Source organism: Notothenia coriiceps, unplaced genomic scaffold (genome assembly GCF_000735185.1).
Source record: "Notothenia coriiceps isolate Sejong01 unplaced genomic scaffold, NC01 NC01_scaffold00012063, whole genome shotgun sequence".
Classification (NCBI taxonomy): Eukaryota; Metazoa; Chordata; class Actinopteri; order Perciformes; family Nototheniidae; genus Notothenia; species Notothenia coriiceps.
The window spans coordinates 12457-33750 of record NW_011344764.1 but is presented as its reverse complement, the minus strand read 5'-3'; the positions used below and the strand labels follow the sequence as shown (position 1 = coordinate 33750).

Sequence of the window (21294 nt, the reverse complement as noted above, 5' to 3'; positions counted from 1 at the left end):
AAAATCTATAATTTCCTAAAAATGAACTTTAAAATCAACATAACATTTTATATTTCAAATGTAAAAGTAAAAAAATAGCTCTTTTGCAACATCTTACAAGTCATAGCTATATAAATGTTTAATTCACTTTTGTGTTGCCAACGCTTAACCCTAAATATACAATATCTGAAGTATCAAAAACAATATCAGAAGGTCTAACGTAAAAAAAACGACAGACTACTCTCCCTGAATGATGAGGCAGTGATAGGACTTACCAGCAATAAAACATAAATGTCAACTCTCTTGACAGGAACATTGATTTTACCGTGGTTAATATCAATGTGGAACACATTTGAAACCTGCAGATTCATTAAAAGATCCATCCACATGACCTGAACTCTCTGCATTCTGCCCAGACTCAACATTAGCATGTGGTATTGTAGCCTGAAATGTTACCTAGATGCACTTTCTTTCATTGAAGTAACAAAAGGAAAAACAAAACAAAACAACAACAGACTATACAGTCTTTGAACTTGGAAAATGAAATTGCCACACCTAAACATAACAAATAGATCAAGTTTATAAAATAAGTTTTACACGTACACGTTGAAGGAAAAAAACGTTTTGTAAATCAGAGCCCAACAAAACATATTTGTGAAGCTGTGCTGTTGCAGCGCTCTGTTGCTATGTGGAAGCCAACACTGAGATCTTGTCTGCGTCCGTCACTGCATTGTGAAGCTTGAAATGGTCCAGGAGCTTTTTCCAAGTCCGACCGCAGTTCAGCAGCTCCTGGTTCCCTTTGAGAGGACACATGGGAGTTAAGAAGCTTCAGAGGAGCTTTAGGGAGTACAATTAATTCATGAACAGCAGAAACTTGGACTGTACATTTTACATTTATATTTAATTTAATATGCCATTTTTAGTTCCAGTTTATATTTGATATGTGTTTAATTTCTAGTCTTTTTGATTTCTAATTATGTGCAATGCCTTGTTTTAACATGCTGCTGTAACGAAAACATTTCCCAACTCGGGATCAATAAAGTATATCTTAACTTATTTCTTATCTTATCTTTGACTTACCAATGATGCACAGTCCCTCCTTGGCCCTGGTGATGCCCACATTTATCTGGTTGGGATCGGCCACAAAGCCCAGATGTCTGGACAACCAACCTCCTTCAGGTTCTGCCTCAATCTCCTCGCTTGGCAGAGAGCACACTGTAGATATGATGACGTAGCTCCATTCACTTCCTAGAAGACAAATAAGACATGTTGAGCCATCAGTAAACAACAGAGGTTGTTGTTTGGTTTCTTCTGTCCAGCACTGATGAAGTCGTGGGATTGTCGTCTGCAAGCCCAAAACAGTCTCTATATATCAGAAAAAAGATCTGAATCTGTCCCTCTCAACTGAAATATATAATATTGTATACATTTGTCTGTGTTTACTAGCCAAAACGTTAGTTGGCTAAAAAAGTCTTTGTTGAGCAACTTTTAGTCTATTTAAGTCTGTAGTCTAATGAGAAATAAAATGCCTGTCCTTTCAGCCAGAATCCCCTCAGACTTCATAAGACCTATACTATATAATAATTCTGACCTCAGAAAACGATAAATTAAAGCTTTAATTCCACGATGTGGGCGTAATGTGCAGAGGTATTTGTGTGTGAGTGTTTCGGTTTGCTGTGTAGTGTTAATTTTCTTTGTTATATTTATTTTTAAATATAAAGAACGATATTAATTTTCACTTTTTTTTAAATAACCATTTGTTATTATTGCCGTTACATCTACACATCCACAGAGTTGTGTGTGTGATGGTGTAAGTCATGTTATACTGTGTTGAGAGAATAAATGAACTAAATGCTGAGTGTGTGTGCTCGATGCTTGTTCACACACACACACACACACACACACACACACACACACACACACACACAATAAGAATCATCTCTGTCCGTGCGCTGTCACTCACATGCGCTTTTCTCGTGTAATATGTAAATTATTCTCAATTATAAGGCTCATTATTACCATTTTATTTTATCTTTTATATTCATCACAACGTACTGTGATGTTACTAATAATATTGTTTCTCAGCCCTAAAAATAATAATCATAATACACAGTATCATAAACGTGGGATGACAAGTCGACTAATCTCCTGAATTGATGAAGACTGGTCGACCAGGAAAATCTTTAATATCCTAGGGCAGTCATAGTATTTATATTTTACACATTATGATTTAAATTTCAAATGTCAGATATGGCCATAAATTAAGAGACAGTGCTTCAAACAACCCATCAGGACAGGAAGTAGTTAGACCCATCGTTACCGGTTACACTCTACACAGTTAGTACCTTCTTCAGAATTGACTGGAATATCCTTCATTGGGGTTTAGCTACTAAAGGGACTCTCACCTTGGCTTTTAGTGATTGTGGTGGCGGTGATTCCATTCAATTTCTTTTTCTTCAGCCCATCTCGGATTTCTGACACTTGCGCGTTATAGGGGGACAGAATCACAATATTTTGCTGTTCGATATTGGCTTTAGTCACCAGCTTTTCAGCAATGTCAATCTGCAAAAGAAACCAGTAAAACAAAAATAAATAATGTTAACTATTACTATCAGGTGACTTTTACCCTTATATCTTTATATTGCTGTTTAAAATCAACAGGGAAACCGGGGGTGCCCAATACAGTACCACTTTGATTCTCTCTTCCTCGTTGGCTTTGGAGTTCTCGTTGCCCTTAGCTGTGTTGACCACCAGGCTGACGGTCTTTCCTCTGATGTCCCCAAAAACGATCGGCATCGTCTTATTGTCAACACGCAGGACGCTGCTCGGCTGCTCCACTCCGGTTAACAGATTCCCCTCGTAAAATTCTCGCGACGGGAACTCACATATTTCCTTATGCTATAAAGGCACATAATTGCTAGTTGGTGATTGCCACTTATAACACAAAAACTCCAGTTGGGTAATAAAGCAGTAAGTGCATATAGTTAGCGTCAGTTATGGTGATTTTTCAACAGCTAGGGGACATTGTTAGGGATGGGGCTAATACTAAACTAACTACAACTGTATTAAATAAGTCACCTCATGTGATAAGTGGATGAAGACATGGACAGGGTAAAAGAGGACGCAAAAGATATAAAGTTATCCTGGGAAAATATATTATCCTCTACAGTAGGGGGCGTATGCACCTTATTAATAATAATGATTGCAACCTAAATCATAAAACCAAAAATAGAAGAGAAAGAGGAAGCTAAAAACTGTCTAGGTTATGGTCGTATTGTCAGTTTAGTTTAGGAAGGTTCCTGACGGAGTGACATGACCCGGAAGTACCTCCGTGGCAGCCATGATAAGAGCTGTTTGAATTCTCTCGATGATAGGAAAGGAGCTTTGAAACTTATAGATGTGAAGGCCTAAAAAGTTTTTATAAATAAAATTGTATTGATTTTAAAATACTTTCAAACAATCATGTGGATGATTACGTGTGAACAAGTTTCACTTTACTTTTTTTTTTTAATTCCAAACTAATGAAGAATATATTTTTCACTGTTGTCCACGTTCATAAAGCCTGCATAAAACAAGACCATACGAACGCACGGTGCAAAGTATCTATGTGCGCTGACAGTAGTCCACTGTACGGCATATTGTGGTTTGCCCATGGCAGACGCACATTAATAACTGCTGGTGGGCATACATATGTTGGTTATAATGTAACTGCAACAAGATTAGAAGTTTTCTTTCTCATAATGTTAGGGTGATTGGAGGTCTTGCATGTTGTTCAGGGTGTGTTGCTTGGTGCTAACTATTTTTTCTGGTGGAAACATTCTTATTTTCAACCAATGGATGAATGATTTTTGTGGTGCTGTGTGTATTTGTACTTCCCATGTACAGTATTGGTGTTTATAAATGTTCTCACCATCCTGTACTGGGTGTCCAGCATCACAGCGCTCTTCTTATGCATCGTATGGTAACGTTCAAACAGAGACTTGGCCATCCCCAGCCTCCTCACATGCACATTCTTCACAATGGGTCGTAACTGTTTATGGTCCCCGATCAAAACAATCTGAAAGAGAAGATCTGACAGTGAATAACTAGTGTCACGAAATTGAAAGGCTTGGGGCTGAGGGGGGCACGAGTGTGCTCAAATCTGTGCAAAGAGGAATACCTGGTGGGGGAACTAGAGTGTATGTATGTGTATGTATATATACAATATATATGTGTATTTGTGTATGTATATATAATATAGGTAAATGTGTATGTATACATATGTATTGTAAAACCCCATAACCTGAGTCTAAGCTTCAGCCTTATATTATATATATGATATTATTCCGTTTGTTTCAATCTGCCCTGGTAGTTTGTCATTTTGTTTGTGAAGTGAGACACATTGTCTTTTGACATGTAATTTAAGGGCAGTTTCATGAATTAAGGCCACATTCATCATGATCATACATACAGCATTAAGGACAGTGTAAGCAGAGAGCCAGAGCAGAATCATTATTGTTATATGTAAATGAAAACCCACCTTCTCTGGCCGGTTGCAGACTAATGGAATCAGGGCCTGGGGTTCAGTGGCCATTGCACATTCATCAATGAGGATCTGCCGTGCACTGACGGTCTTAGTCAGATTCGGGGTGGAAGACTGTGAGCATGTACACAGTATGATGTCATGCCGTTCAAACTCATATTTCCGAGCCTTTACGAGAAGTTTTTTGTATCTTGGATGGAAAATAATAGATAGACTTAGTGCATTGCTACTCTGTTTTGAATCATTTTCCCTCAGATACAGTACAAGGTATTCATTTTAATGTTTACATTTTTTTACGATTATCAATTTCTTCTGATAGTCATCTTAATGTGCTTTTGAGCTAATGCAACTAAATATGAGAACTTTTTTTTGCATAAAGTAAAGCGTAGTAACCCAACATGTACAATTCACCAAAAGGTCAGATTTAGTTAAAACTAGAAAAAAATAGCATTCAGGAATCCCTTCTTCATTAACTCTAAGGTGACATTTTAGTTAAACTAATCTTCATCTGAACTTACTCTTTCACTTCTATAGGAGTCAGCTTTTTTCCTTTTTCCAGGGCAAGTTTAATGCGTAGATCAAAATCTTTTATTTGACCTGAAGAAGGGTTAGTGTCCTCCCGCATGCGGTGATGCAGAGTGATGCTCCTAGAACCATATAAATATGCCATTGTTAGTCAATAGTAATAGATTCTTTTTGTAAAATGTTTTGGTATGATTACAATACCTGAGCTCTGGTTTGGCACGCTCTTGGCGGATTGACCTCCGGGAAAACTGCAGAGCGCAGTCTGGATAGGGGTAATCAAGCATCTCCACGTGTTGGCTGTAGAACCTGAGGGGCCGTAGTCTGTCCCCAAACCTCAGTAGGTACTCTGTGTAACAGTAGAAAAAACATGGCTCAAGTTAACAGAAAATGTTTGCTGAAAAATCAGCAGAGAAACAAAGGAACTTGCCTGCAACAACATCAACAGACTTGTTGGATGGGCCGCAGTAGAGAATAACTTGTTTCTTGTTCTCATCCCTTGGGTCAACATCAGTCCGTGGGCTCTTAGCGTTCAGCTCAAAGAAACCGAACACTATCTTCACACCAACGACTGTCTTTCCCGTCCCTAAGAGACAAATGAGAAAATGGCTTAACACTTTACAGAAAATATGAAGCGTCAGGGTGAGTATCAGTTCCAGCTCTTACCAGGTGGTCCCTGTATAATTGTGAAGGTATTATTTAGAGCTTTCTCCACAGCAAGATGCTGACTCTGGTTAAACTGCGTTAGTCCATACGGTAGCTCTTTCCTCTGGTGGTTCCACATTGGTTTTACTGCAAAGACAACATTATGAGTATGTAAGTCGCTTTGGATAAAAGCGTCTAACAAGTGACATGTAATGTAATGAATTGTTTTTAGCAAGCACGAGTGAAGCTACTGAATTATACTTTTTCGAAAAGTATATTGTGTGTTCAGTTTATTTATTCTAATGGTTGACTTGAGACAAATAGTTAAAGTCTATGCAACTATGTACTGCTGACTCATGGACATACCCTCTTTTGGAATGTGTTTTCCAAGTGCTATAGCCTTGACAAGGTCACATGCATACGGAATGTTTTCCACAGCCTCTTCTTTCCGGCTACAAAAGGAAAACATAAAAATGTATGTCAGCAGTTCAATCTAAAGCTGAAGAAATTGTCAAACAACATATAGCCTGAATGTCAATGCAAGACAAAAACAGATGAAAAGCCAAACTCTAAGCCATGTTACACAGGTAAAGTCAAAGGGAAATACACTTACATTTCAGGCAGAGACTTTGGGATTATTTCAACTGTGAAATAAGTGTTTTTCTGAAAGACACAATCAGGAATGTTCTCCATCGGCAGGTGATGGACATAGAACTCCACCTCACTTCCTTCATTTGGAGGTTTTTTTTGTTCTGCTTTTACTGTGACACCGTGGGCCACCCATGTGAACACTTTTGGGTCCGCCAGAGCAGAATGTTCCGGGGTTGAAGGTAGCGTCAAACCTCTTTTCCGTATGCACAGTAAGCACTTTGAAAGGTTACATTCAATGGCCCATTTAGTGATAGATGCAATAGGTAAGAAGAAGCTTCCTGTTAGGCGACGTTCCTGCTTTTGACAGAAGTTTACCACCAGGTTCTCAATGACTATGCTGTCACTGTCATCCACTGCAGTGGAAGCAGATTCCATTTTACATAACGGTTTCCAGATCTGTACATACTCATTGGTGTCTCTATACAAGATTTTTGATGGTTCCTCTGCATATTTGGCGAAGCATGTGATAGCGCTGTGCACATGGTCCACACAGATCTCAAACCTTGGTTTAATGCGCACCAGCTGAACAGCAGGCGAGTTGTAACCTCTTCTTACCTCAGTGGTCATTTGGATCTGAAGGGTGTCCCCTCTCTGCAAACGCAAATGGATGTCGACCTCATGCTCCCTTTGTTCCTCCTGCTCCTCAGAGTCACATGACTTTGATTTGGGAGCTGGCATTTCAGAAGATTGTGGCAGAATAATTTGTTTTTCCTGCTGCTTAGTATTAGCTTCCATTGTGAGAGACTTTGCATGATCCCAGTTTCCTTGGTCAATTGCTTCAACAGTGGCTTTCCATGTTGCCAGTGGAAGCTCAACGCAAGGACCATAGTCTGTCATTTGCAACTCTTGGTGGATTTGCATGTTGTCAACTGCATAGACCCGCCTTTTCCATGTAAGAGTGATGCAGTCATTTTCTTCATCAAAAATGGGTTGGTCACACAATTGTAAATCCTTGAACATAACTGATACACTTTCTCTAAATATGTTCTTGTTAAAAGGAAATGCCACTGGAACACTGTCTCTGTTGGGACTCCCAACAAAGGCTAGCTTTGAAGCACTTTGTTTTTTCATGCTCACTGCATAGGAGATCTGCTCTGCCTTTTGTTCATACTCCTTGGCATTCTTGACGTTGTCCTCAAATTGACTACACAAAGTTGCAATCTCAGGAGTAGTGTATTGCGCTCTCCGGTCATGTATGATGGAATGCAAAAGTCTCTGCGAGATGAGGTCCATGTACCGCCGTATTGGGGAGGTTGCTTGTGTGTAAGAATCTACGTTCAGAGAATAATGCCTAAACACTTCTCTGGAGTAGGAGCTGGAACATATGACTTTAGCTTTACAAAAACATTTTCTGAACTGATCAACAACTGGTTGGAGAGGAGGATGGATGTCATCTGCCGCTATAAGGTCCACCATTTTGTCAATATCATCTGCTCTGGCAGCTGACTGGATATCTTCCCACACTTCTGTCAGTATGCGGATGTTTTCACAGTTTGAGGGTTGTTCGCCAACTTCGTCAACTCCTTCAACTTTGTGCCGCACATGAAAGGATAGAGGAATTAGTTCTCCGCATTTCGCCTTGAAATCTTCTATCTTTTCACAATCAGGTTTTGACTGACAGCGAAGGGGTGTGCAATCCAAGGTTTTCTTTGAGTCAATCAAATCCTTTGATGCAAGTGTATTAAATAACACACTCAGCTCTTCAACCATCATATTGGCTTTACGCTTTCCTGGCAATCTCTTATCATCAGGTTGAGAATAAGCCCAATCTGAGCCCAGTCTGTCCTTCCTTCGAGCTTTTGCAAAACGATAAGCCACTGTGACACAGTCTTCTACAGAGTCAAATGCAGGTCCCTCTCTGTACCGGTCAGTGATTATGGCCTCTGCCTCGTCATAAGACAACTGCCTGTTAGACTTGATCCCTGACAGCTGGAGTTTGTGCTTTCCAATGATCTCATTTGTTTTCTTGTTTACTTTGAACATTAATGATACCACCCTGCATTGTTTGCCATCTGACAGAAGACTGAAGGTTCCAGTGCTTAACTCTTTGGGGAACATGTGCACAGGGTCTACACTGCTGCTGTAATATGTAGCACCACGTTGTTCTGCCTCCTTGTCCAATTCACAACCTGGGATCACAAAGCTGGCCACATCTGCAATGTGGACTCCCAACTCATACTCATGCTCTCCAATATCCCTAACGCTGATGGCGTCGTCCAAGTCTTTTGCTTCTTTGGGGTCAACCGTGAAAGTGATCATATGGCTTAAGTCCTCTCTGTGTGTCCCGTCTTCATCTTGTGAGAAGAGACCCTCGTCTGGATTACATGTATTGGGTTCAACTTTGAATTCTTCATTCAGGATCCGTAGACCGTCAACCAAAGAACTTCCAATAGGAAGAATATCTATGACGTTCCCTAATGGAATATGACAATTTTCTTTCCATCCAATTATTTGCACCACAAATACATTGTTCTGTTTGAGCTTTTCATCAAGATGTTCAAATGCTGCAGTCGTCCACTGACCATTCATTTTCTCCCATATTGGAATGCAGTTACGTTTTCTCTTGCTGATCAGTATGCGTATTTTAGGGGCAGATTTTGCAATGGGTATCATCGTTCTTTTGATAAATGTTTCTTCAGAATTTTGTCTTGGTTTGCTGTGATCCTCATCCTCAAGCAGACACACAAGAACGCGGGCTGATTCAGATTGCTTGGTGATGCTGATCACCTTCGCTGTTTGTAAGACCACTTCGTCTCCAGTGAAGGTCTTACCCATGTTATCTCTTCCTTTGATGCGTATTCTTGAGGTGGGGTTGTCAAATGGTACAACATAACCTTTGTTATATGACTCCCTGAACAACTTTCCGTGCTTGTACATCCCTGGATATTTCAAAAGATCTGCATCAACATCACTGATATTGTATGATGATCTTGACCTATGGTTGTTGAAGTCTTTACATTTCCACTTGTCCTCATCCAAATTGTGTTCTTTTTTCAGGAGTTCATAGTCATCTTTCAACTCTTGAAGAATTGCATCACTGAGAGGGCTGCCCTCATCAACATGTTCAGGCTTCTGAAACCTTGTAGTTTCCATGACATCTTTCATGAAGAAATCCATGGTGAAATGCTTTGGTGTGACACTGTTGTTGCTGATGCAATGATCTATGTAGCTCTTCCAGACCTTCGAGCAGTTCCCAAAGCAACAGAGGGCAGCAGCATCTCCAACCACAACCACCTGGGACTGAGCTCTGGTCATTGCAGTGTTCAACACACGCACATCATTGAACAGCTCCAGACCAGGTAGGTGAGATGTTTTCAGGCTGTCACGTGTTTGCACAGCTGTCATTATGACTGCCCTGAACTGTTTACCTGTAAACACATGAACACAATGTGTTTTCTGTTAAATGAGAATGATATGGAAAGGGTAATATAAATATATACGGTATATAATAACGGTCAAACAGGTGTGCAGGGTTGGCACAACCAATGTCTAACAAAAAAGGATAATCATCCAGGAGTTCTTAAAGCGAAACTAAATTACCTTGGACATTTGCAAGATTCTCAACATGGACTTCATTGAGGCCTCTTTTTGAAAGTGCTTTCCTTATTTGCCAGACCTATGAATCACATGAAAAAAGTCAGATAATTAAATTATTACAACTCGACGAAAAAAGACATTTAGATATTACTTGATGCAGAAGTCTTTGATAAATATTTTATATAAACAATATATTCATCTCAATCTTAAAAGTTACCTGACATCCGTCTGATAGAATGCAGATTGAGCTTGGGTCCTTGGGCCCCCATGTCAATGGCCACTGTTCGAGAACCTCTTTCACTGCTTCAGCCACTTTGACAACTTCTTCTTTGTTACACCAAGACATAGACCCAGTGTCCAAGAGACATGCTCCCCTGACATGGTGAAACTTTAAGGCATTGCCATTTGCAGGAGGCGGAACATTTCCTTTAGCTTTGATAAAGTCATTCTTACCGACGTAGAAATTGGTGGACACAAACTCCACAATCTCTTTGGTTGAGCGGTAGTTTTCACTGAAAATGATTCTACTATTCTGGGCAGCATCACACTTTTGGCCTTGATAGTAGTGGAAGAGGCGATTAAGGAGTGTGTGATTTGAACGGTGATGATCATCAACTGAGAAAAGCTTGGGTCCCATTTGCATGTGATCTCCAGCCAAAACAACTCTGGTTTGTGGACCAGCAAGGCCAAGGGCCATCAAGGCTTCACATTCAAGCATCTGAGAGGCTTCATCAATCAGTATGTGGGTAAAATATCCCTCTGGGAGATTTAGGTCATGGAAATGTCTTGCCATTGTTGTGGTTGTTATAACTATTTTGTGGCGATCAAGAGCAGCTTTTGTAGGTGGTAAAAAAGACTGTTTGTCTTCCGACAGCAAGCAGTATTTCAAAGTGATCTCATCCGTGGCAAACAAAGCTTTCCCTTGTTTGTTCACTTTTATTCGAATTGGTCTCGTTCCATCATCTTTCTTGTTGATGAATGGATCGAAGTGATCTCTGACGTACAGATCTGCAGAACTGAAAGGAAAAAAAAGTTAATGTTGGTGCTATTTTTTAAAAACATACTTTAGACAGTACAGCTTAGAGCAATGAGCATGACTCGATTAACACTTTGAAAGTAATAAAAGGTCCACAAAAAAATCTGTTTTAATGTATCAAGGAATCAGTATATTATTAAAACATTTAGAATAATTGTCGTTACCTGTTGGTGTGGGTGCAAATAAGCACTTTGTTGTGAGGCAGCTTACACAGCTCTCGGGCTGCTAAAGCAAGGGTGAATGTTTTCCCAGTTCCAAATGGCCCGTAGATGAGGAGTGGTGCTGAATATTTCTGGACATTGGAGCTTCCTGTGATAAAGTCAACTGCTGACTGCTGCTTTGGGTTGAGCTTCTCATGTTTGATGTTATTCACAGGAACTCCACAGTGTTTAAGGTCTGGCAGCACTCTTTTTGTATCAGGAAGGAGGTCTACGGCCTTGTGCATGGTGCAGAAGCTGTGGCGATTGAGCTGGAACTGCACCTCCATTTGATACGACTCATTGCTTCTGAGTGTAAGATCAGAGCAACACTTCTTAGACAGTTGCAAATACATGGTGTTCTCACTTGTTTTGTCTTTCAGTATGCTGGCTTCATAGACCTTGGAGCTTTGACTACTTTCAGATAAAGGGGCTATCAGGGCAGACTGGATGCTGCGTTTCAGTGCCAGTCCCTCAGGGGTGTCTGGAGTGAGCTTACAAGGAATGGAGACAGCACAGAACAGTTCTCCCCGAGGAGCCATCATCATGCCAAACTGTGTACTGTTCAACGTCCCCAATGTTGTAATTCCTCCACAAACATTTAACCTAAAGAAAATCAGAAAACAAGCTTAGAATTTGTAAATAGTTGCAAAATCCCAACATGATAAAGGGAACTCTCTACAGGAAAGCACATTACCTTGAAACAATCTGGTCCTCTGCCTGTTCCTCATCGTACAGGAACTGGTGCATTCTTTCTTTGTAGTTGTCACTGTTCAGAGGTGTTTGGCTGCTGTAGGAGGATTTATACAGAAAGCTAATCGGAGGAGGCTTGTACTTCTTTAACAGTTTCTCCTGTTCTTCTGTCCTGGACGAACATGGGATGATAACCCGGTTTCCTCGATGCCAGCGCTCAGCACTTTGAAAGGTGTATCCAAACGTCACTGTTGGTTGTACAACGTCATCCAATGAAAGCTTGCCTACTCTAACCCGGAGTTTTTTCAAGAGCACTGGTCTCATGTCAAAATCTAGCACTAACCACTGGTCGTACAGGCCTGGGTTGATGGATGTGAAAGACACTGTGATGTCATAGGTCATGTCGTCAGTGAGAAAGGGTTCACCGGGGGAGTAGATGCAGGGCACTGAGCTGATGTCGCCGAGCGTATAGGAAGCTCCTGGTTCTTGCTTTAGCAGCGCCACGTGCACAAGCTGTCTCTGTACATACAGAAAGTGGCTAGTAAGCAAACCATGAACAACATTTCTCAGACATGAAGGAATACACATTTCTATAGGATAACGATTATGTGAATACTACAAAGATACTAAGAAGAGTAACTAGGGTAATAGTTTAACACAGAATTCTGATTAAGGGCTTTTTATATATTACATTGTATAGCTATAGCTCAAAATGGGCTATCGTTACTGATAATTAGTTTTCAACTGGACCACAAGGTTTAGATTTAGAGATATACTATATAGAGATTTCAATGTAAACTGGAACTATCCTGTTCCACTCATACACCTTTTATTCCAAGCCCATTACTGCATTCCAATGATCACTGCTATCTCAGTGTCATTCAGGAATATACACTGTTTTTTATGGCGGTTAGTTAATTATTCATCGTGATAATTCACATATTAATAATAACATGCAACTAATTATTTTCCACAGTGCACACACACGCACACACACTACAGCAAATGTGTAAAGGGCACAAAAACACAGTTTGCTGTGTCTGTATGAAGTACTCTGAAATGACAAATTCAGCAGCAGACATTTCCCATAGGAAAACAAAACCAACCTCAATGCATTGAAAAACATGGTAAACATCTGACCTCTGTTTCAACTTGGAAGTTCCATCGCAGTGTTTCATTGATCTGCTCACACTCCACAGTTACATCTCCGTCACAAGAGATGCTGACATCGTTGACTTGCTCTGATAACTGTAACGTTCGAGATGGTGAATAAAAAATATGGTATTTAAGGAACTGAGAATATATAGTAATGTATACAAAACATGTATGTAGTGAACTATCTAATTGCATTTCTTATTTCCTAAGTCACTCATTTGTACAACTGTTTGTTGTAACTGGAGGAAGTCTAGGCATCTCTGTTCCTGAAATGAAAGGGAGCATTCTACAGTGGTGCGAGTCCTGGGGAAGCACACATCACTATAATTACATTATACCCTTAGATCACTGTCTGTGGCAGGTCTATATATACCCATAATGCACCAGGTTCGAATTCAGTAAAGCACCAGACACCGACTGCGTATGACCTGTGTTATCTCTCCCTTAGCGTTTGAAGGAGACGCCTAATCCTGTCCAGTTTATTTCTGTGTTGTGTCTTATGTGCAAAAGTACAACAGTCTGGCAGTCTGTATGAATGCATTAAAGGCTGGATTTAGAGACTTTTAGATGCCGGAACAAATCTGAACAGAATTAGATAATGTGTAAAATACTTATACTCACTATGTGTACTTCATTACTGCTGTTTTTGTATTCCTCCAGCAGCTCCAGGTTATAGTTCATGAGACCCTGGGCTCCGATGCTCTGTCTGATCTCCTTCTCCTCTGCAGCTCGCATCAGCCACTCCTTCAGCTCCTCCTCAGAGTGAGCTTTGGGGCACTTGCTGCCGTACTCACATGTTTGTGGTCTAGGATGAAATTTACTTTTTAATCGTGCTATAAAAAGAATATGGCTATATTTTGCACATTTTTCTCAGGAGGTTTATACTAATGTGAATTATAGTTACTTATGTTTTACTATTACTACTACCACTACTACTACTACTACTACTACTACTACCTCTACTACTACTACTACTACTACTACTACCTCTACTACTACTACTACTACTACTACCTACTACTACTACTACTACTACTACTACTACTACTACTACCTACTACTACTACTACTACTACTACTACTAATACTACTACTACTACTACTACTACTTATGTTTTAAATGCCTGAATTAAAAAATAAATCAAACCAAGGCAGCAGAGATAGATCATCCTGCTCAAAAGGACAAGTATTTAGATTTTTGCCTGAACTGAATGAAGTACTTTTAATAAGTGAATGTTCCATGCCATATTGAAATCAAATCACAACACAGAGAGTGTGTGCAATACTATAGTGAGCTTATACTGTTTGGGATGGTTGATTTGATGTGATTGGTATAGAATATAGAAGATCATTGTCGCAACCTTTTAACAGGATAAAACAGACACAAGTGGGAAAGCCCCAAAAAACGATAAATAGTTTTGGTAATGTAAGGCATTTTTGATAAAACAAATGAGTTCTGATTGTTTAACACAACCTGACATTTCGTAAGAAAAACAAGTGTAATGTGAACAGTTGTATGCCTCAGATGATCATTTACACATGTGTATTACAGCTTACAGATCACAGTGTACAAAAACATTTAGTTCCCGGTATCTGGAACTGAACTATATAGTATTTACTTTATGATCAAAACTCTTGCCAAAATCTTGTCAAGATCTAGAAATAATTTTACACTCATTTCCACATTTGTGGGTTACTACACACTCCAGAAACTAAAGTTGACATGTGTCTCTTTTTTTCCAGCATAAAAGAAGTACAGAACAACAACAAAAAAGGAAAATAAAAAAAGAGAAAATAAATACAACAAACACACCAGACATGACAGGAATACTAACAAATCATATATAATATCAAAATAATAATAATTAAAAAAAACATAGGTTAAGAAATACAAAACTAATAATCATAAAAAGTTGTGTAAATATATATGATTCAACCTAAATAAAAACGATTAGAAAATAAAATCATATTAAAAAAAAACTCAAGGTGCAAATAAACCCAGACTACCCCGCCTCCCCTCAGTGACACCCCTGATCTACCATGTGTTTGTTTACCTCTCGCAGAGCCAGAACTCAGCCCGGTGGTTGTGTGGGGGCTGCCGGCCCCTCCACCTGGTGGTGGTGTCCTCAGAGAGCAGCTGGGCGTGCTCCAGAGAGGAGCAGTGCTCGAAGAAGCTCTCTGGGGAGGAGAGCACCAGCAGGCACACTCTGCAGTACATGGAGACCGGCCGCTGCTCCACCTGCCGCTGCTCCGCCTGCCGCTGCTCCGCCTGCCGCTGCTCCGCCTGCCGCTGCTCCGCCTGCCGCTGCTCCGTCAGCTGCTCTGTTAGCTGCTCCGTCAGCTGCTGCTCCGTCAGCTGCTCCGTCAGCTGCTGCTCCGTCAGCTGCTCCGTCAGCTGCTGCTCCGTCAGCTGCTGCTCCGTCAGCTGCTCCTTCAGCCGCTGCTCCGCCTGCTGCTGCCGGCTCAGCTGCAGGACATAAGGTCGCACGGAGACCCCGCCGTGCTCTACCCTCCACACGGCCATCTCCACCTCGCTGTGCGCAGCCTGGCAGCGGCCCACCTGGTGCCAGCAGGGCTTCCCCTCCGTCACATGACTGCAGAACTCAAAGTGACAGTTCTGGGGGAGAGGGCGCACCTGGCTGTAGACGTGCTTCCTCTTATTCTCTGACAGGTGATGAACTAGGACTGGGTCCCAGGGGTGCGCTGCATCTGCTGAGCAAGAGGGAGTCCATCTCTTGGTTGTTAGTTGTTGTGGCTTGTCATTGAAGCAGCGTTTGCAGAGCTCGATGAATTCACCTGGAAACTGCTGGAGAATGCTTTCAGCTGTACTCTCCGGTGTGATCGAAATCGGTTCAGACTCAACTACAAGTCGGATGAACTCCTCTCTACCAATGCGTTTGTCCTTCACATAGTTCCACAGAGTGGCCTCCTCATCGCTTCTGGCATAGGTGCACGTCTGCCCGTGCTTTGTGCACCCAGAGCCCTCCACAAAGAACTGACACACTTGGTAAAATACGTTTCGACCACATGTAGGCCGCTCAGAGACAGGCCTCCAGAGGTCACAGGCTTTGTCTTTGGCTAAAAGAAGATTTCTACTGCACTTGTGACTCACTGACTGAACTGTGTATGATATTTCGTTCTCTTTGACAGAACACAGATCACACACAGCCTTCAGATCTAGAGCTGGCAGGTCCCTCAGAGACTCAGAGTCCGCTCCTCCCTCAGACTGAGCTACAAGGTTACAGAGCGACACATGGTTGATCCTGTGACACTTTTCAAATGTCCAAACATCAGCTTCCTCATCACTTCTGGCAAAGGTGCACCGATTCTTGTGGTACGAGCAGCCTTGACCCTCCTTAAAGAAGTAACACACCTCATACCGAACGGGATTAGGAAACGTGGGCCTCTTTGACACAGGCCTCCATTTGCTGCCACATTTGGCTCTGCAGAGCAGGAGGTTGCGTGCACACTGGTGTTGAACTGGTTTTAACCTGTAGGTAATTTCTTTCTCCTCGACAGAGCATTTAGTGCATACAAGTTTGAGGTCATATTTTGGTGTAAGAGGAGCAAGGTTGGCGGCTGACATGGTGATACGCTGAGTCACCAGCTGCAGTCAACACACCTTGCACATTGTAGAAATATGCCCAGAGTTTAAGCAATTTCTATGTTTTCATTTGTGTTGCATTCAGTCACAATAGACCTGATTAACAAAGCCACTAACGGGCCTCTGAGAGAATGAGGGAGGATTCACTTCATAAATGTCAAACCGAAGGCCAAAGTGAAGAAATGTGGAGCTGAGCTGGAATATGTCTGAAAAAAAACAGAAGAGAATGCATGATGCATGATGAGAATCATGAGCATGATGAGAAGAGCGCTCAATGTCTTCAATTCAATTCAGAAAGCCATTTAGTCACGTATATTTCCGGCAAATATTATAGTTTGTTTATCTGCTGAATCATTTAAATAGTCTGGCTTTCACATTTAAAGTCTAGACACCAATGAACGAAACAAATCTAGTTTACTTTTCTTGGCATTTGCAATGTGATCTGAATTCTGATAACAATATGGGCCAGACCTTCCCATTGCTCCGATCCAAAGAGTTGCATGGCTGTCCTCCTGATAGGATATCTGTACAGGTTTACACCAGGTGTAAATGGGGTCACACATATTTGTTTTTATCCATTGAGGAAAATAGATAGAAGGCTTATTGTTTTTTAACAGATAAATGATACAGACAAGGTAGAGGAAAACAATAGGCAACAGGTCAGAATGCAGCTTATAATGCAGAGAGCCTTCCTGTGGGGTACTCTATCATCCTGGTCAAAGATAAACATAAAATATATATTATGTATTTACACTACTTTAAAGTGTTGTTATCACTTTAAAGTAGTGTAAATACATAATATATTTTTTTATTCTAGGAACACATATTATTTTGTATTATTAATCCTATTTAACAGCACTATATTATTAGCAGCAGTGATATAATGTTAATAAGTACATTTACTCAATTATTGTTTTTATTTTATGCTACTTTATACTTTTACTCCACTATATTTTTTGAGCATTTAAGTTACATATTTATTTCCTGGTTGCTTTGCAGATGTAGGTTCTTAATACAAAATATAAATCAACTAATACATTATCCTATATTATGAAATGTCCAGCTACCTAGTTGTAGATGGAGTCATTCAAATAAACCCCACTTTTACTGAAGTGATAACACATAAATGCACCAATCATTTTGATAAAGTAATTTAAAACATAGAGTGCTTAAATTGGCCATTCTGCATGGTGAGTACTGTTACTTTTGGTACTTGAAGTATATTTTGATGCTGACAATCTTGTACTTTTACTTAAGTACTGTTTAAATGTAGTACTTTCACTTGTAACAGAGTATTTTTATACTTTAGCTTTGCTACTTTGACTAGGTGGGAAGTAACTAAGTACATTTACTCAAGTACAATTTTGAGGGCCCTACCTCAAATATATAGTATTTCCATTTTATGCTACTTCATTCTTCTACCCGACTACGATTCATATGGAGCTATTTCAGGGTCATACGTTTTGATCATTCAAAAAAATGCAATTTATTTGAAAGTTCAAGTTTTTATCCTGCACTTTGAAAAATACTGTATGTATTCAAAAATAAAAATAATTATTTGAAATCATTTTTCAGGTTAAATATTATTTTTCATTCAGTTCAGCAATTTTTTTGAATAAAAAATTTATTTTCAGATTTCACTTTTATACATATTTTGATTTTTGAATCCTTATTTTTTTCAGTACACATTTTTATCGTTTTCTGATTCAAGACACACATTTTTTCAGTTTCAAATCTTGTTTTTTCTGGTTTCACATTGCTTTTCACCTTCAAATCGTTTTTCGCTTTCAGATCTTTTTTTTTACTTTTAGATCTTTTTTTTTGCTTTCAAACTTCTGGCCCTGATGTTGCTTGGGGGGGCGGGGCTTAGCAAAGAGTAGTTTGGCATCCTGACTGACAGGCCTCCCTCTGTCATGTTGCCTTCATTGATGTTAGGTAGCACGAGAATTATAACTCAATACTTTCTATACACGATACTCCCGTAATAGGTGGGAAATAAAACTGATAACAGCGTCAAAGTTCCGTTAAGCGAGCTGTTGAGCATCGTAGTTGGCAACAATCAAGGTATAAGCGCAATAAACTGTGCTAGAATGTGAAATTACGTGTCCGCAAAGAGCCAGCAGGTTGTTCTGGTGGACCTGACGCCATCCCCCGCTGTCTCACGGAGAGATACCGCAGGTCCTTCCTTCCTGCAGCGGTCAGACTATACAACCAGCACAGCCTCTAGACCCCGCACAAAACAACACAGACTATAACACCTCTTGTTGATAAATACCAACTATGTGCAATATTTGCAATATGTGCAATATATATATGCCGTTAAAAACGGTGCTGCTAAATCCGCAGAACTGTTACAGGGTGTGTATTATGTAAAATGTGTAACTTTAAAAATATATATAATTTCTTTTTTTAATCTTTAATACTTTTTTCATGCATGCTTTAGGTAGCATTAAGCTGTCTTTGACTCTTCTCTGCTGTAAAAATGTAAATGTATCCCCTGTGGGAATAATAAAGGTAATCTGATTCTGATTCTGATTGCAAAAACCAAGCCAATACTATGCTGCGTTCATTGAGCTACGTGGAAGTGGGGAAGGACAATGCTTGATTGCGGATACGTAATTTCACATTCTAGCACAGTTTATTGCTCTTATACCTTGATTGTTGCCAATTACGATGCTCAACAGCTTGCTTAACGGAACTTTGACGCTGGTATCAGTTTACCACCAATCACGGGAGTATTGTGTATAGAAAGTATTGAGTTATATTTCTCAGGCAACATGACAGAGGGAGGCCTGCCACCTATGCCTGCCACTCAGGATGCCAAACTATTCTTTGCTATGCCCCGCCCCCCCACGCAACATCAGGGCCAAAAGTCTGAAAGAGAAAAAAAAGATCTGAAAGCGAAAAAAAAAGTCTGAAAGTGAAAAACGATTTGAAGGTGAAAAGCAATGTGAAACCTGAAAAAACAAGATTTGAAACTGAAAAAATAATAGTTTTGAATCTGAAAACGAAAAATCTGCAACTGAAAAAAATAAGGATTCAAATATGAAAAATATGTATAAAAGTGAAATCTGAAAATAAATATTTTATTCAAAAAAAATTGCTGAACTGAATCAAAAATAATATTCAACCTGAAAAATGATTTCAAATACTTATTTTTATTTTGAATACATCATAGTATTTTTCAAAGTTCAGGATAAAAACTTGAACTTTCAAATAAATTGCATTTTTTTGAATGATCAAAACCTATGACCCTGAAATAGCTCAATAGATTCAGAGGTAAATGTTGTACTTTTACTCCACTACATGTATTTAATACCTTTAGTTACTTTACAGATGTGGATGTGTGAAATCTAATCACGTGTTAAATCAGACTTTAGTTCCACCTGGAGTCAATCCACAAGCTGCCCTGCAGTATACAAAGTCATTCAAACTAGCTGCACCTTTACCAGCTTTGAGAACACTTTAATGATCAATCATTATAAAACATATCATATATTATTCTGAAATGGACCAATCTGCACAATGGCTACTTTTACTGTTGGAATTTTGAGTATAATTTGATGCGGATATTGTTCTACTTTTACTTTACATTTTGAATGCAGGAATTTTATTCTAACCGAGTATTCCTACACTCTGGTACTACTTTGACTTAAGTACAAGGTCTGGCCGGGTACTTCTACTGTTACTCCCTCGTCTGATGATTCTGCCTCCAAATGTCAGCAGGTGCCTCTGCATGGAGCTTCCAGCGTCAGCCCACCAGAGGGCGCAGCTGAGCATGTTCCTGGTGCAGCACACCCTCAGCATGATGTCAGCGACAAGAGAATAAACAATGGTTTGAGGTGAAGGTTTTCTACCGGTAAATATGCCTTTAAATATGCCCCTAAAGACGATTCAGTTATTACTGATTCAAAATAACATGTCTACAAATGTGTCCCTTACTGTCTGACGAGTTTATTTCAACAGTAGCCTATTACTGTCTGCAACTACTGGGATTTCCACTACTACTACTACCACTATTCCTATAAATAAATATGATAATCACAATGATAATCGCAGTGACGACAACAACAACAACAACAACAATAATAATAATAGTAATGGGCGTAATTAGGCAGCTCCTCATAAGTGTGTATTCGCAGGATCTTCCATGTTATCTCAAATAATTTCTCTCAACGCTTCATTGAAATATGAATAAGTAAATGTTGAGATGATCGCATGCACTCACCTCCCGCAGCTCCTCTCGCGGTGACCGGGTTCTGTCTCTCTCGGTGACCGTGTTCTGTCTGCAGACTTAACTTTCGTTTCCCATGCTTTGCGTCACAGCTTCAGATGACAGGCATGCGCTCTGTGGACGCGCATCACTCCTCTTCCTCATGTGAACAACAGCTTGTGAATCTGCATACTGTGTTTCAGGAAATGTGTCTTTGGCACTGTTGCCAAGATTAAATAAGCGGAGGCGGGGTTGTGGAGAAACCTCTGAAGTTGGGCCGGATGTTTTCGAGATCTTCTCAACACCAAGTTAACACATCATTTACATTCAAAACAATTAACAGAGTCAAAAGAGTTCCAATAGAATATAGTTTACTGAAGATTCAGCAAACATGAGTCAGTTCATGAAGTGACTTATACACATCTCTTATCAGTTGTTTCGCCTTCTTATATGTCTGTGTGTTTGTGTGTGTGTGTGTGTGTGTGTGTGTGTGTGTGTGTGTGTGTGTGTGTGTGTGTGTAACAGTAACAATCTAATTAG

The 21294-nt window shown here is 40.0% G+C and overlaps 1 protein-coding gene across 3 annotated transcripts; it reads right to left on the bottom strand.

Moving 5' to 3' along the window:
* Positions 1-311: 311 nt before the first annotated feature.
* On the bottom strand, positions 312-20867 carry LOC104947148 (helicase with zinc finger domain 2). Of its 3 annotated transcripts, XM_010773110.1 has the most exons (21): positions 20770-20805; positions 17013-17065; positions 14992-16747; positions 13559-13742; positions 12923-13030; positions 11787-12301; positions 11057-11695; positions 10074-10872; positions 9860-9935; positions 6282-9687; positions 6035-6120; positions 5690-5815; positions 5454-5609; positions 5228-5372; positions 5020-5148; positions 4499-4691; positions 3890-4036; positions 2668-2877; positions 2385-2541; positions 1060-1227; positions 312-776 (listed from the first exon to the last, which is right to left on the bottom strand). In XM_010773110.1, the coding sequence occupies exons 3-21, from the start codon at positions 16521-16523 to the stop codon at positions 664-666; spliced, it is 8889 nt and encodes a 2962-aa protein (XP_010771412.1). In that variant the 5' UTR covers positions 16524-16747; positions 17013-17065; positions 20770-20805; the 3' UTR covers positions 312-663. The 3 variants fall into 3 exon arrangements, with proteins under 3 accessions (XP_010771412.1, XP_010771411.1, XP_010771410.1); XM_010773109.1 differs by lacking the exon at positions 17013-17065 and having other exon boundaries at positions 20770-20867; XM_010773108.1 differs by lacking the exon at positions 20770-20805 and having other exon boundaries at positions 17013-17242.
* Positions 20868-21294: the final 427 nt, after the last annotated feature.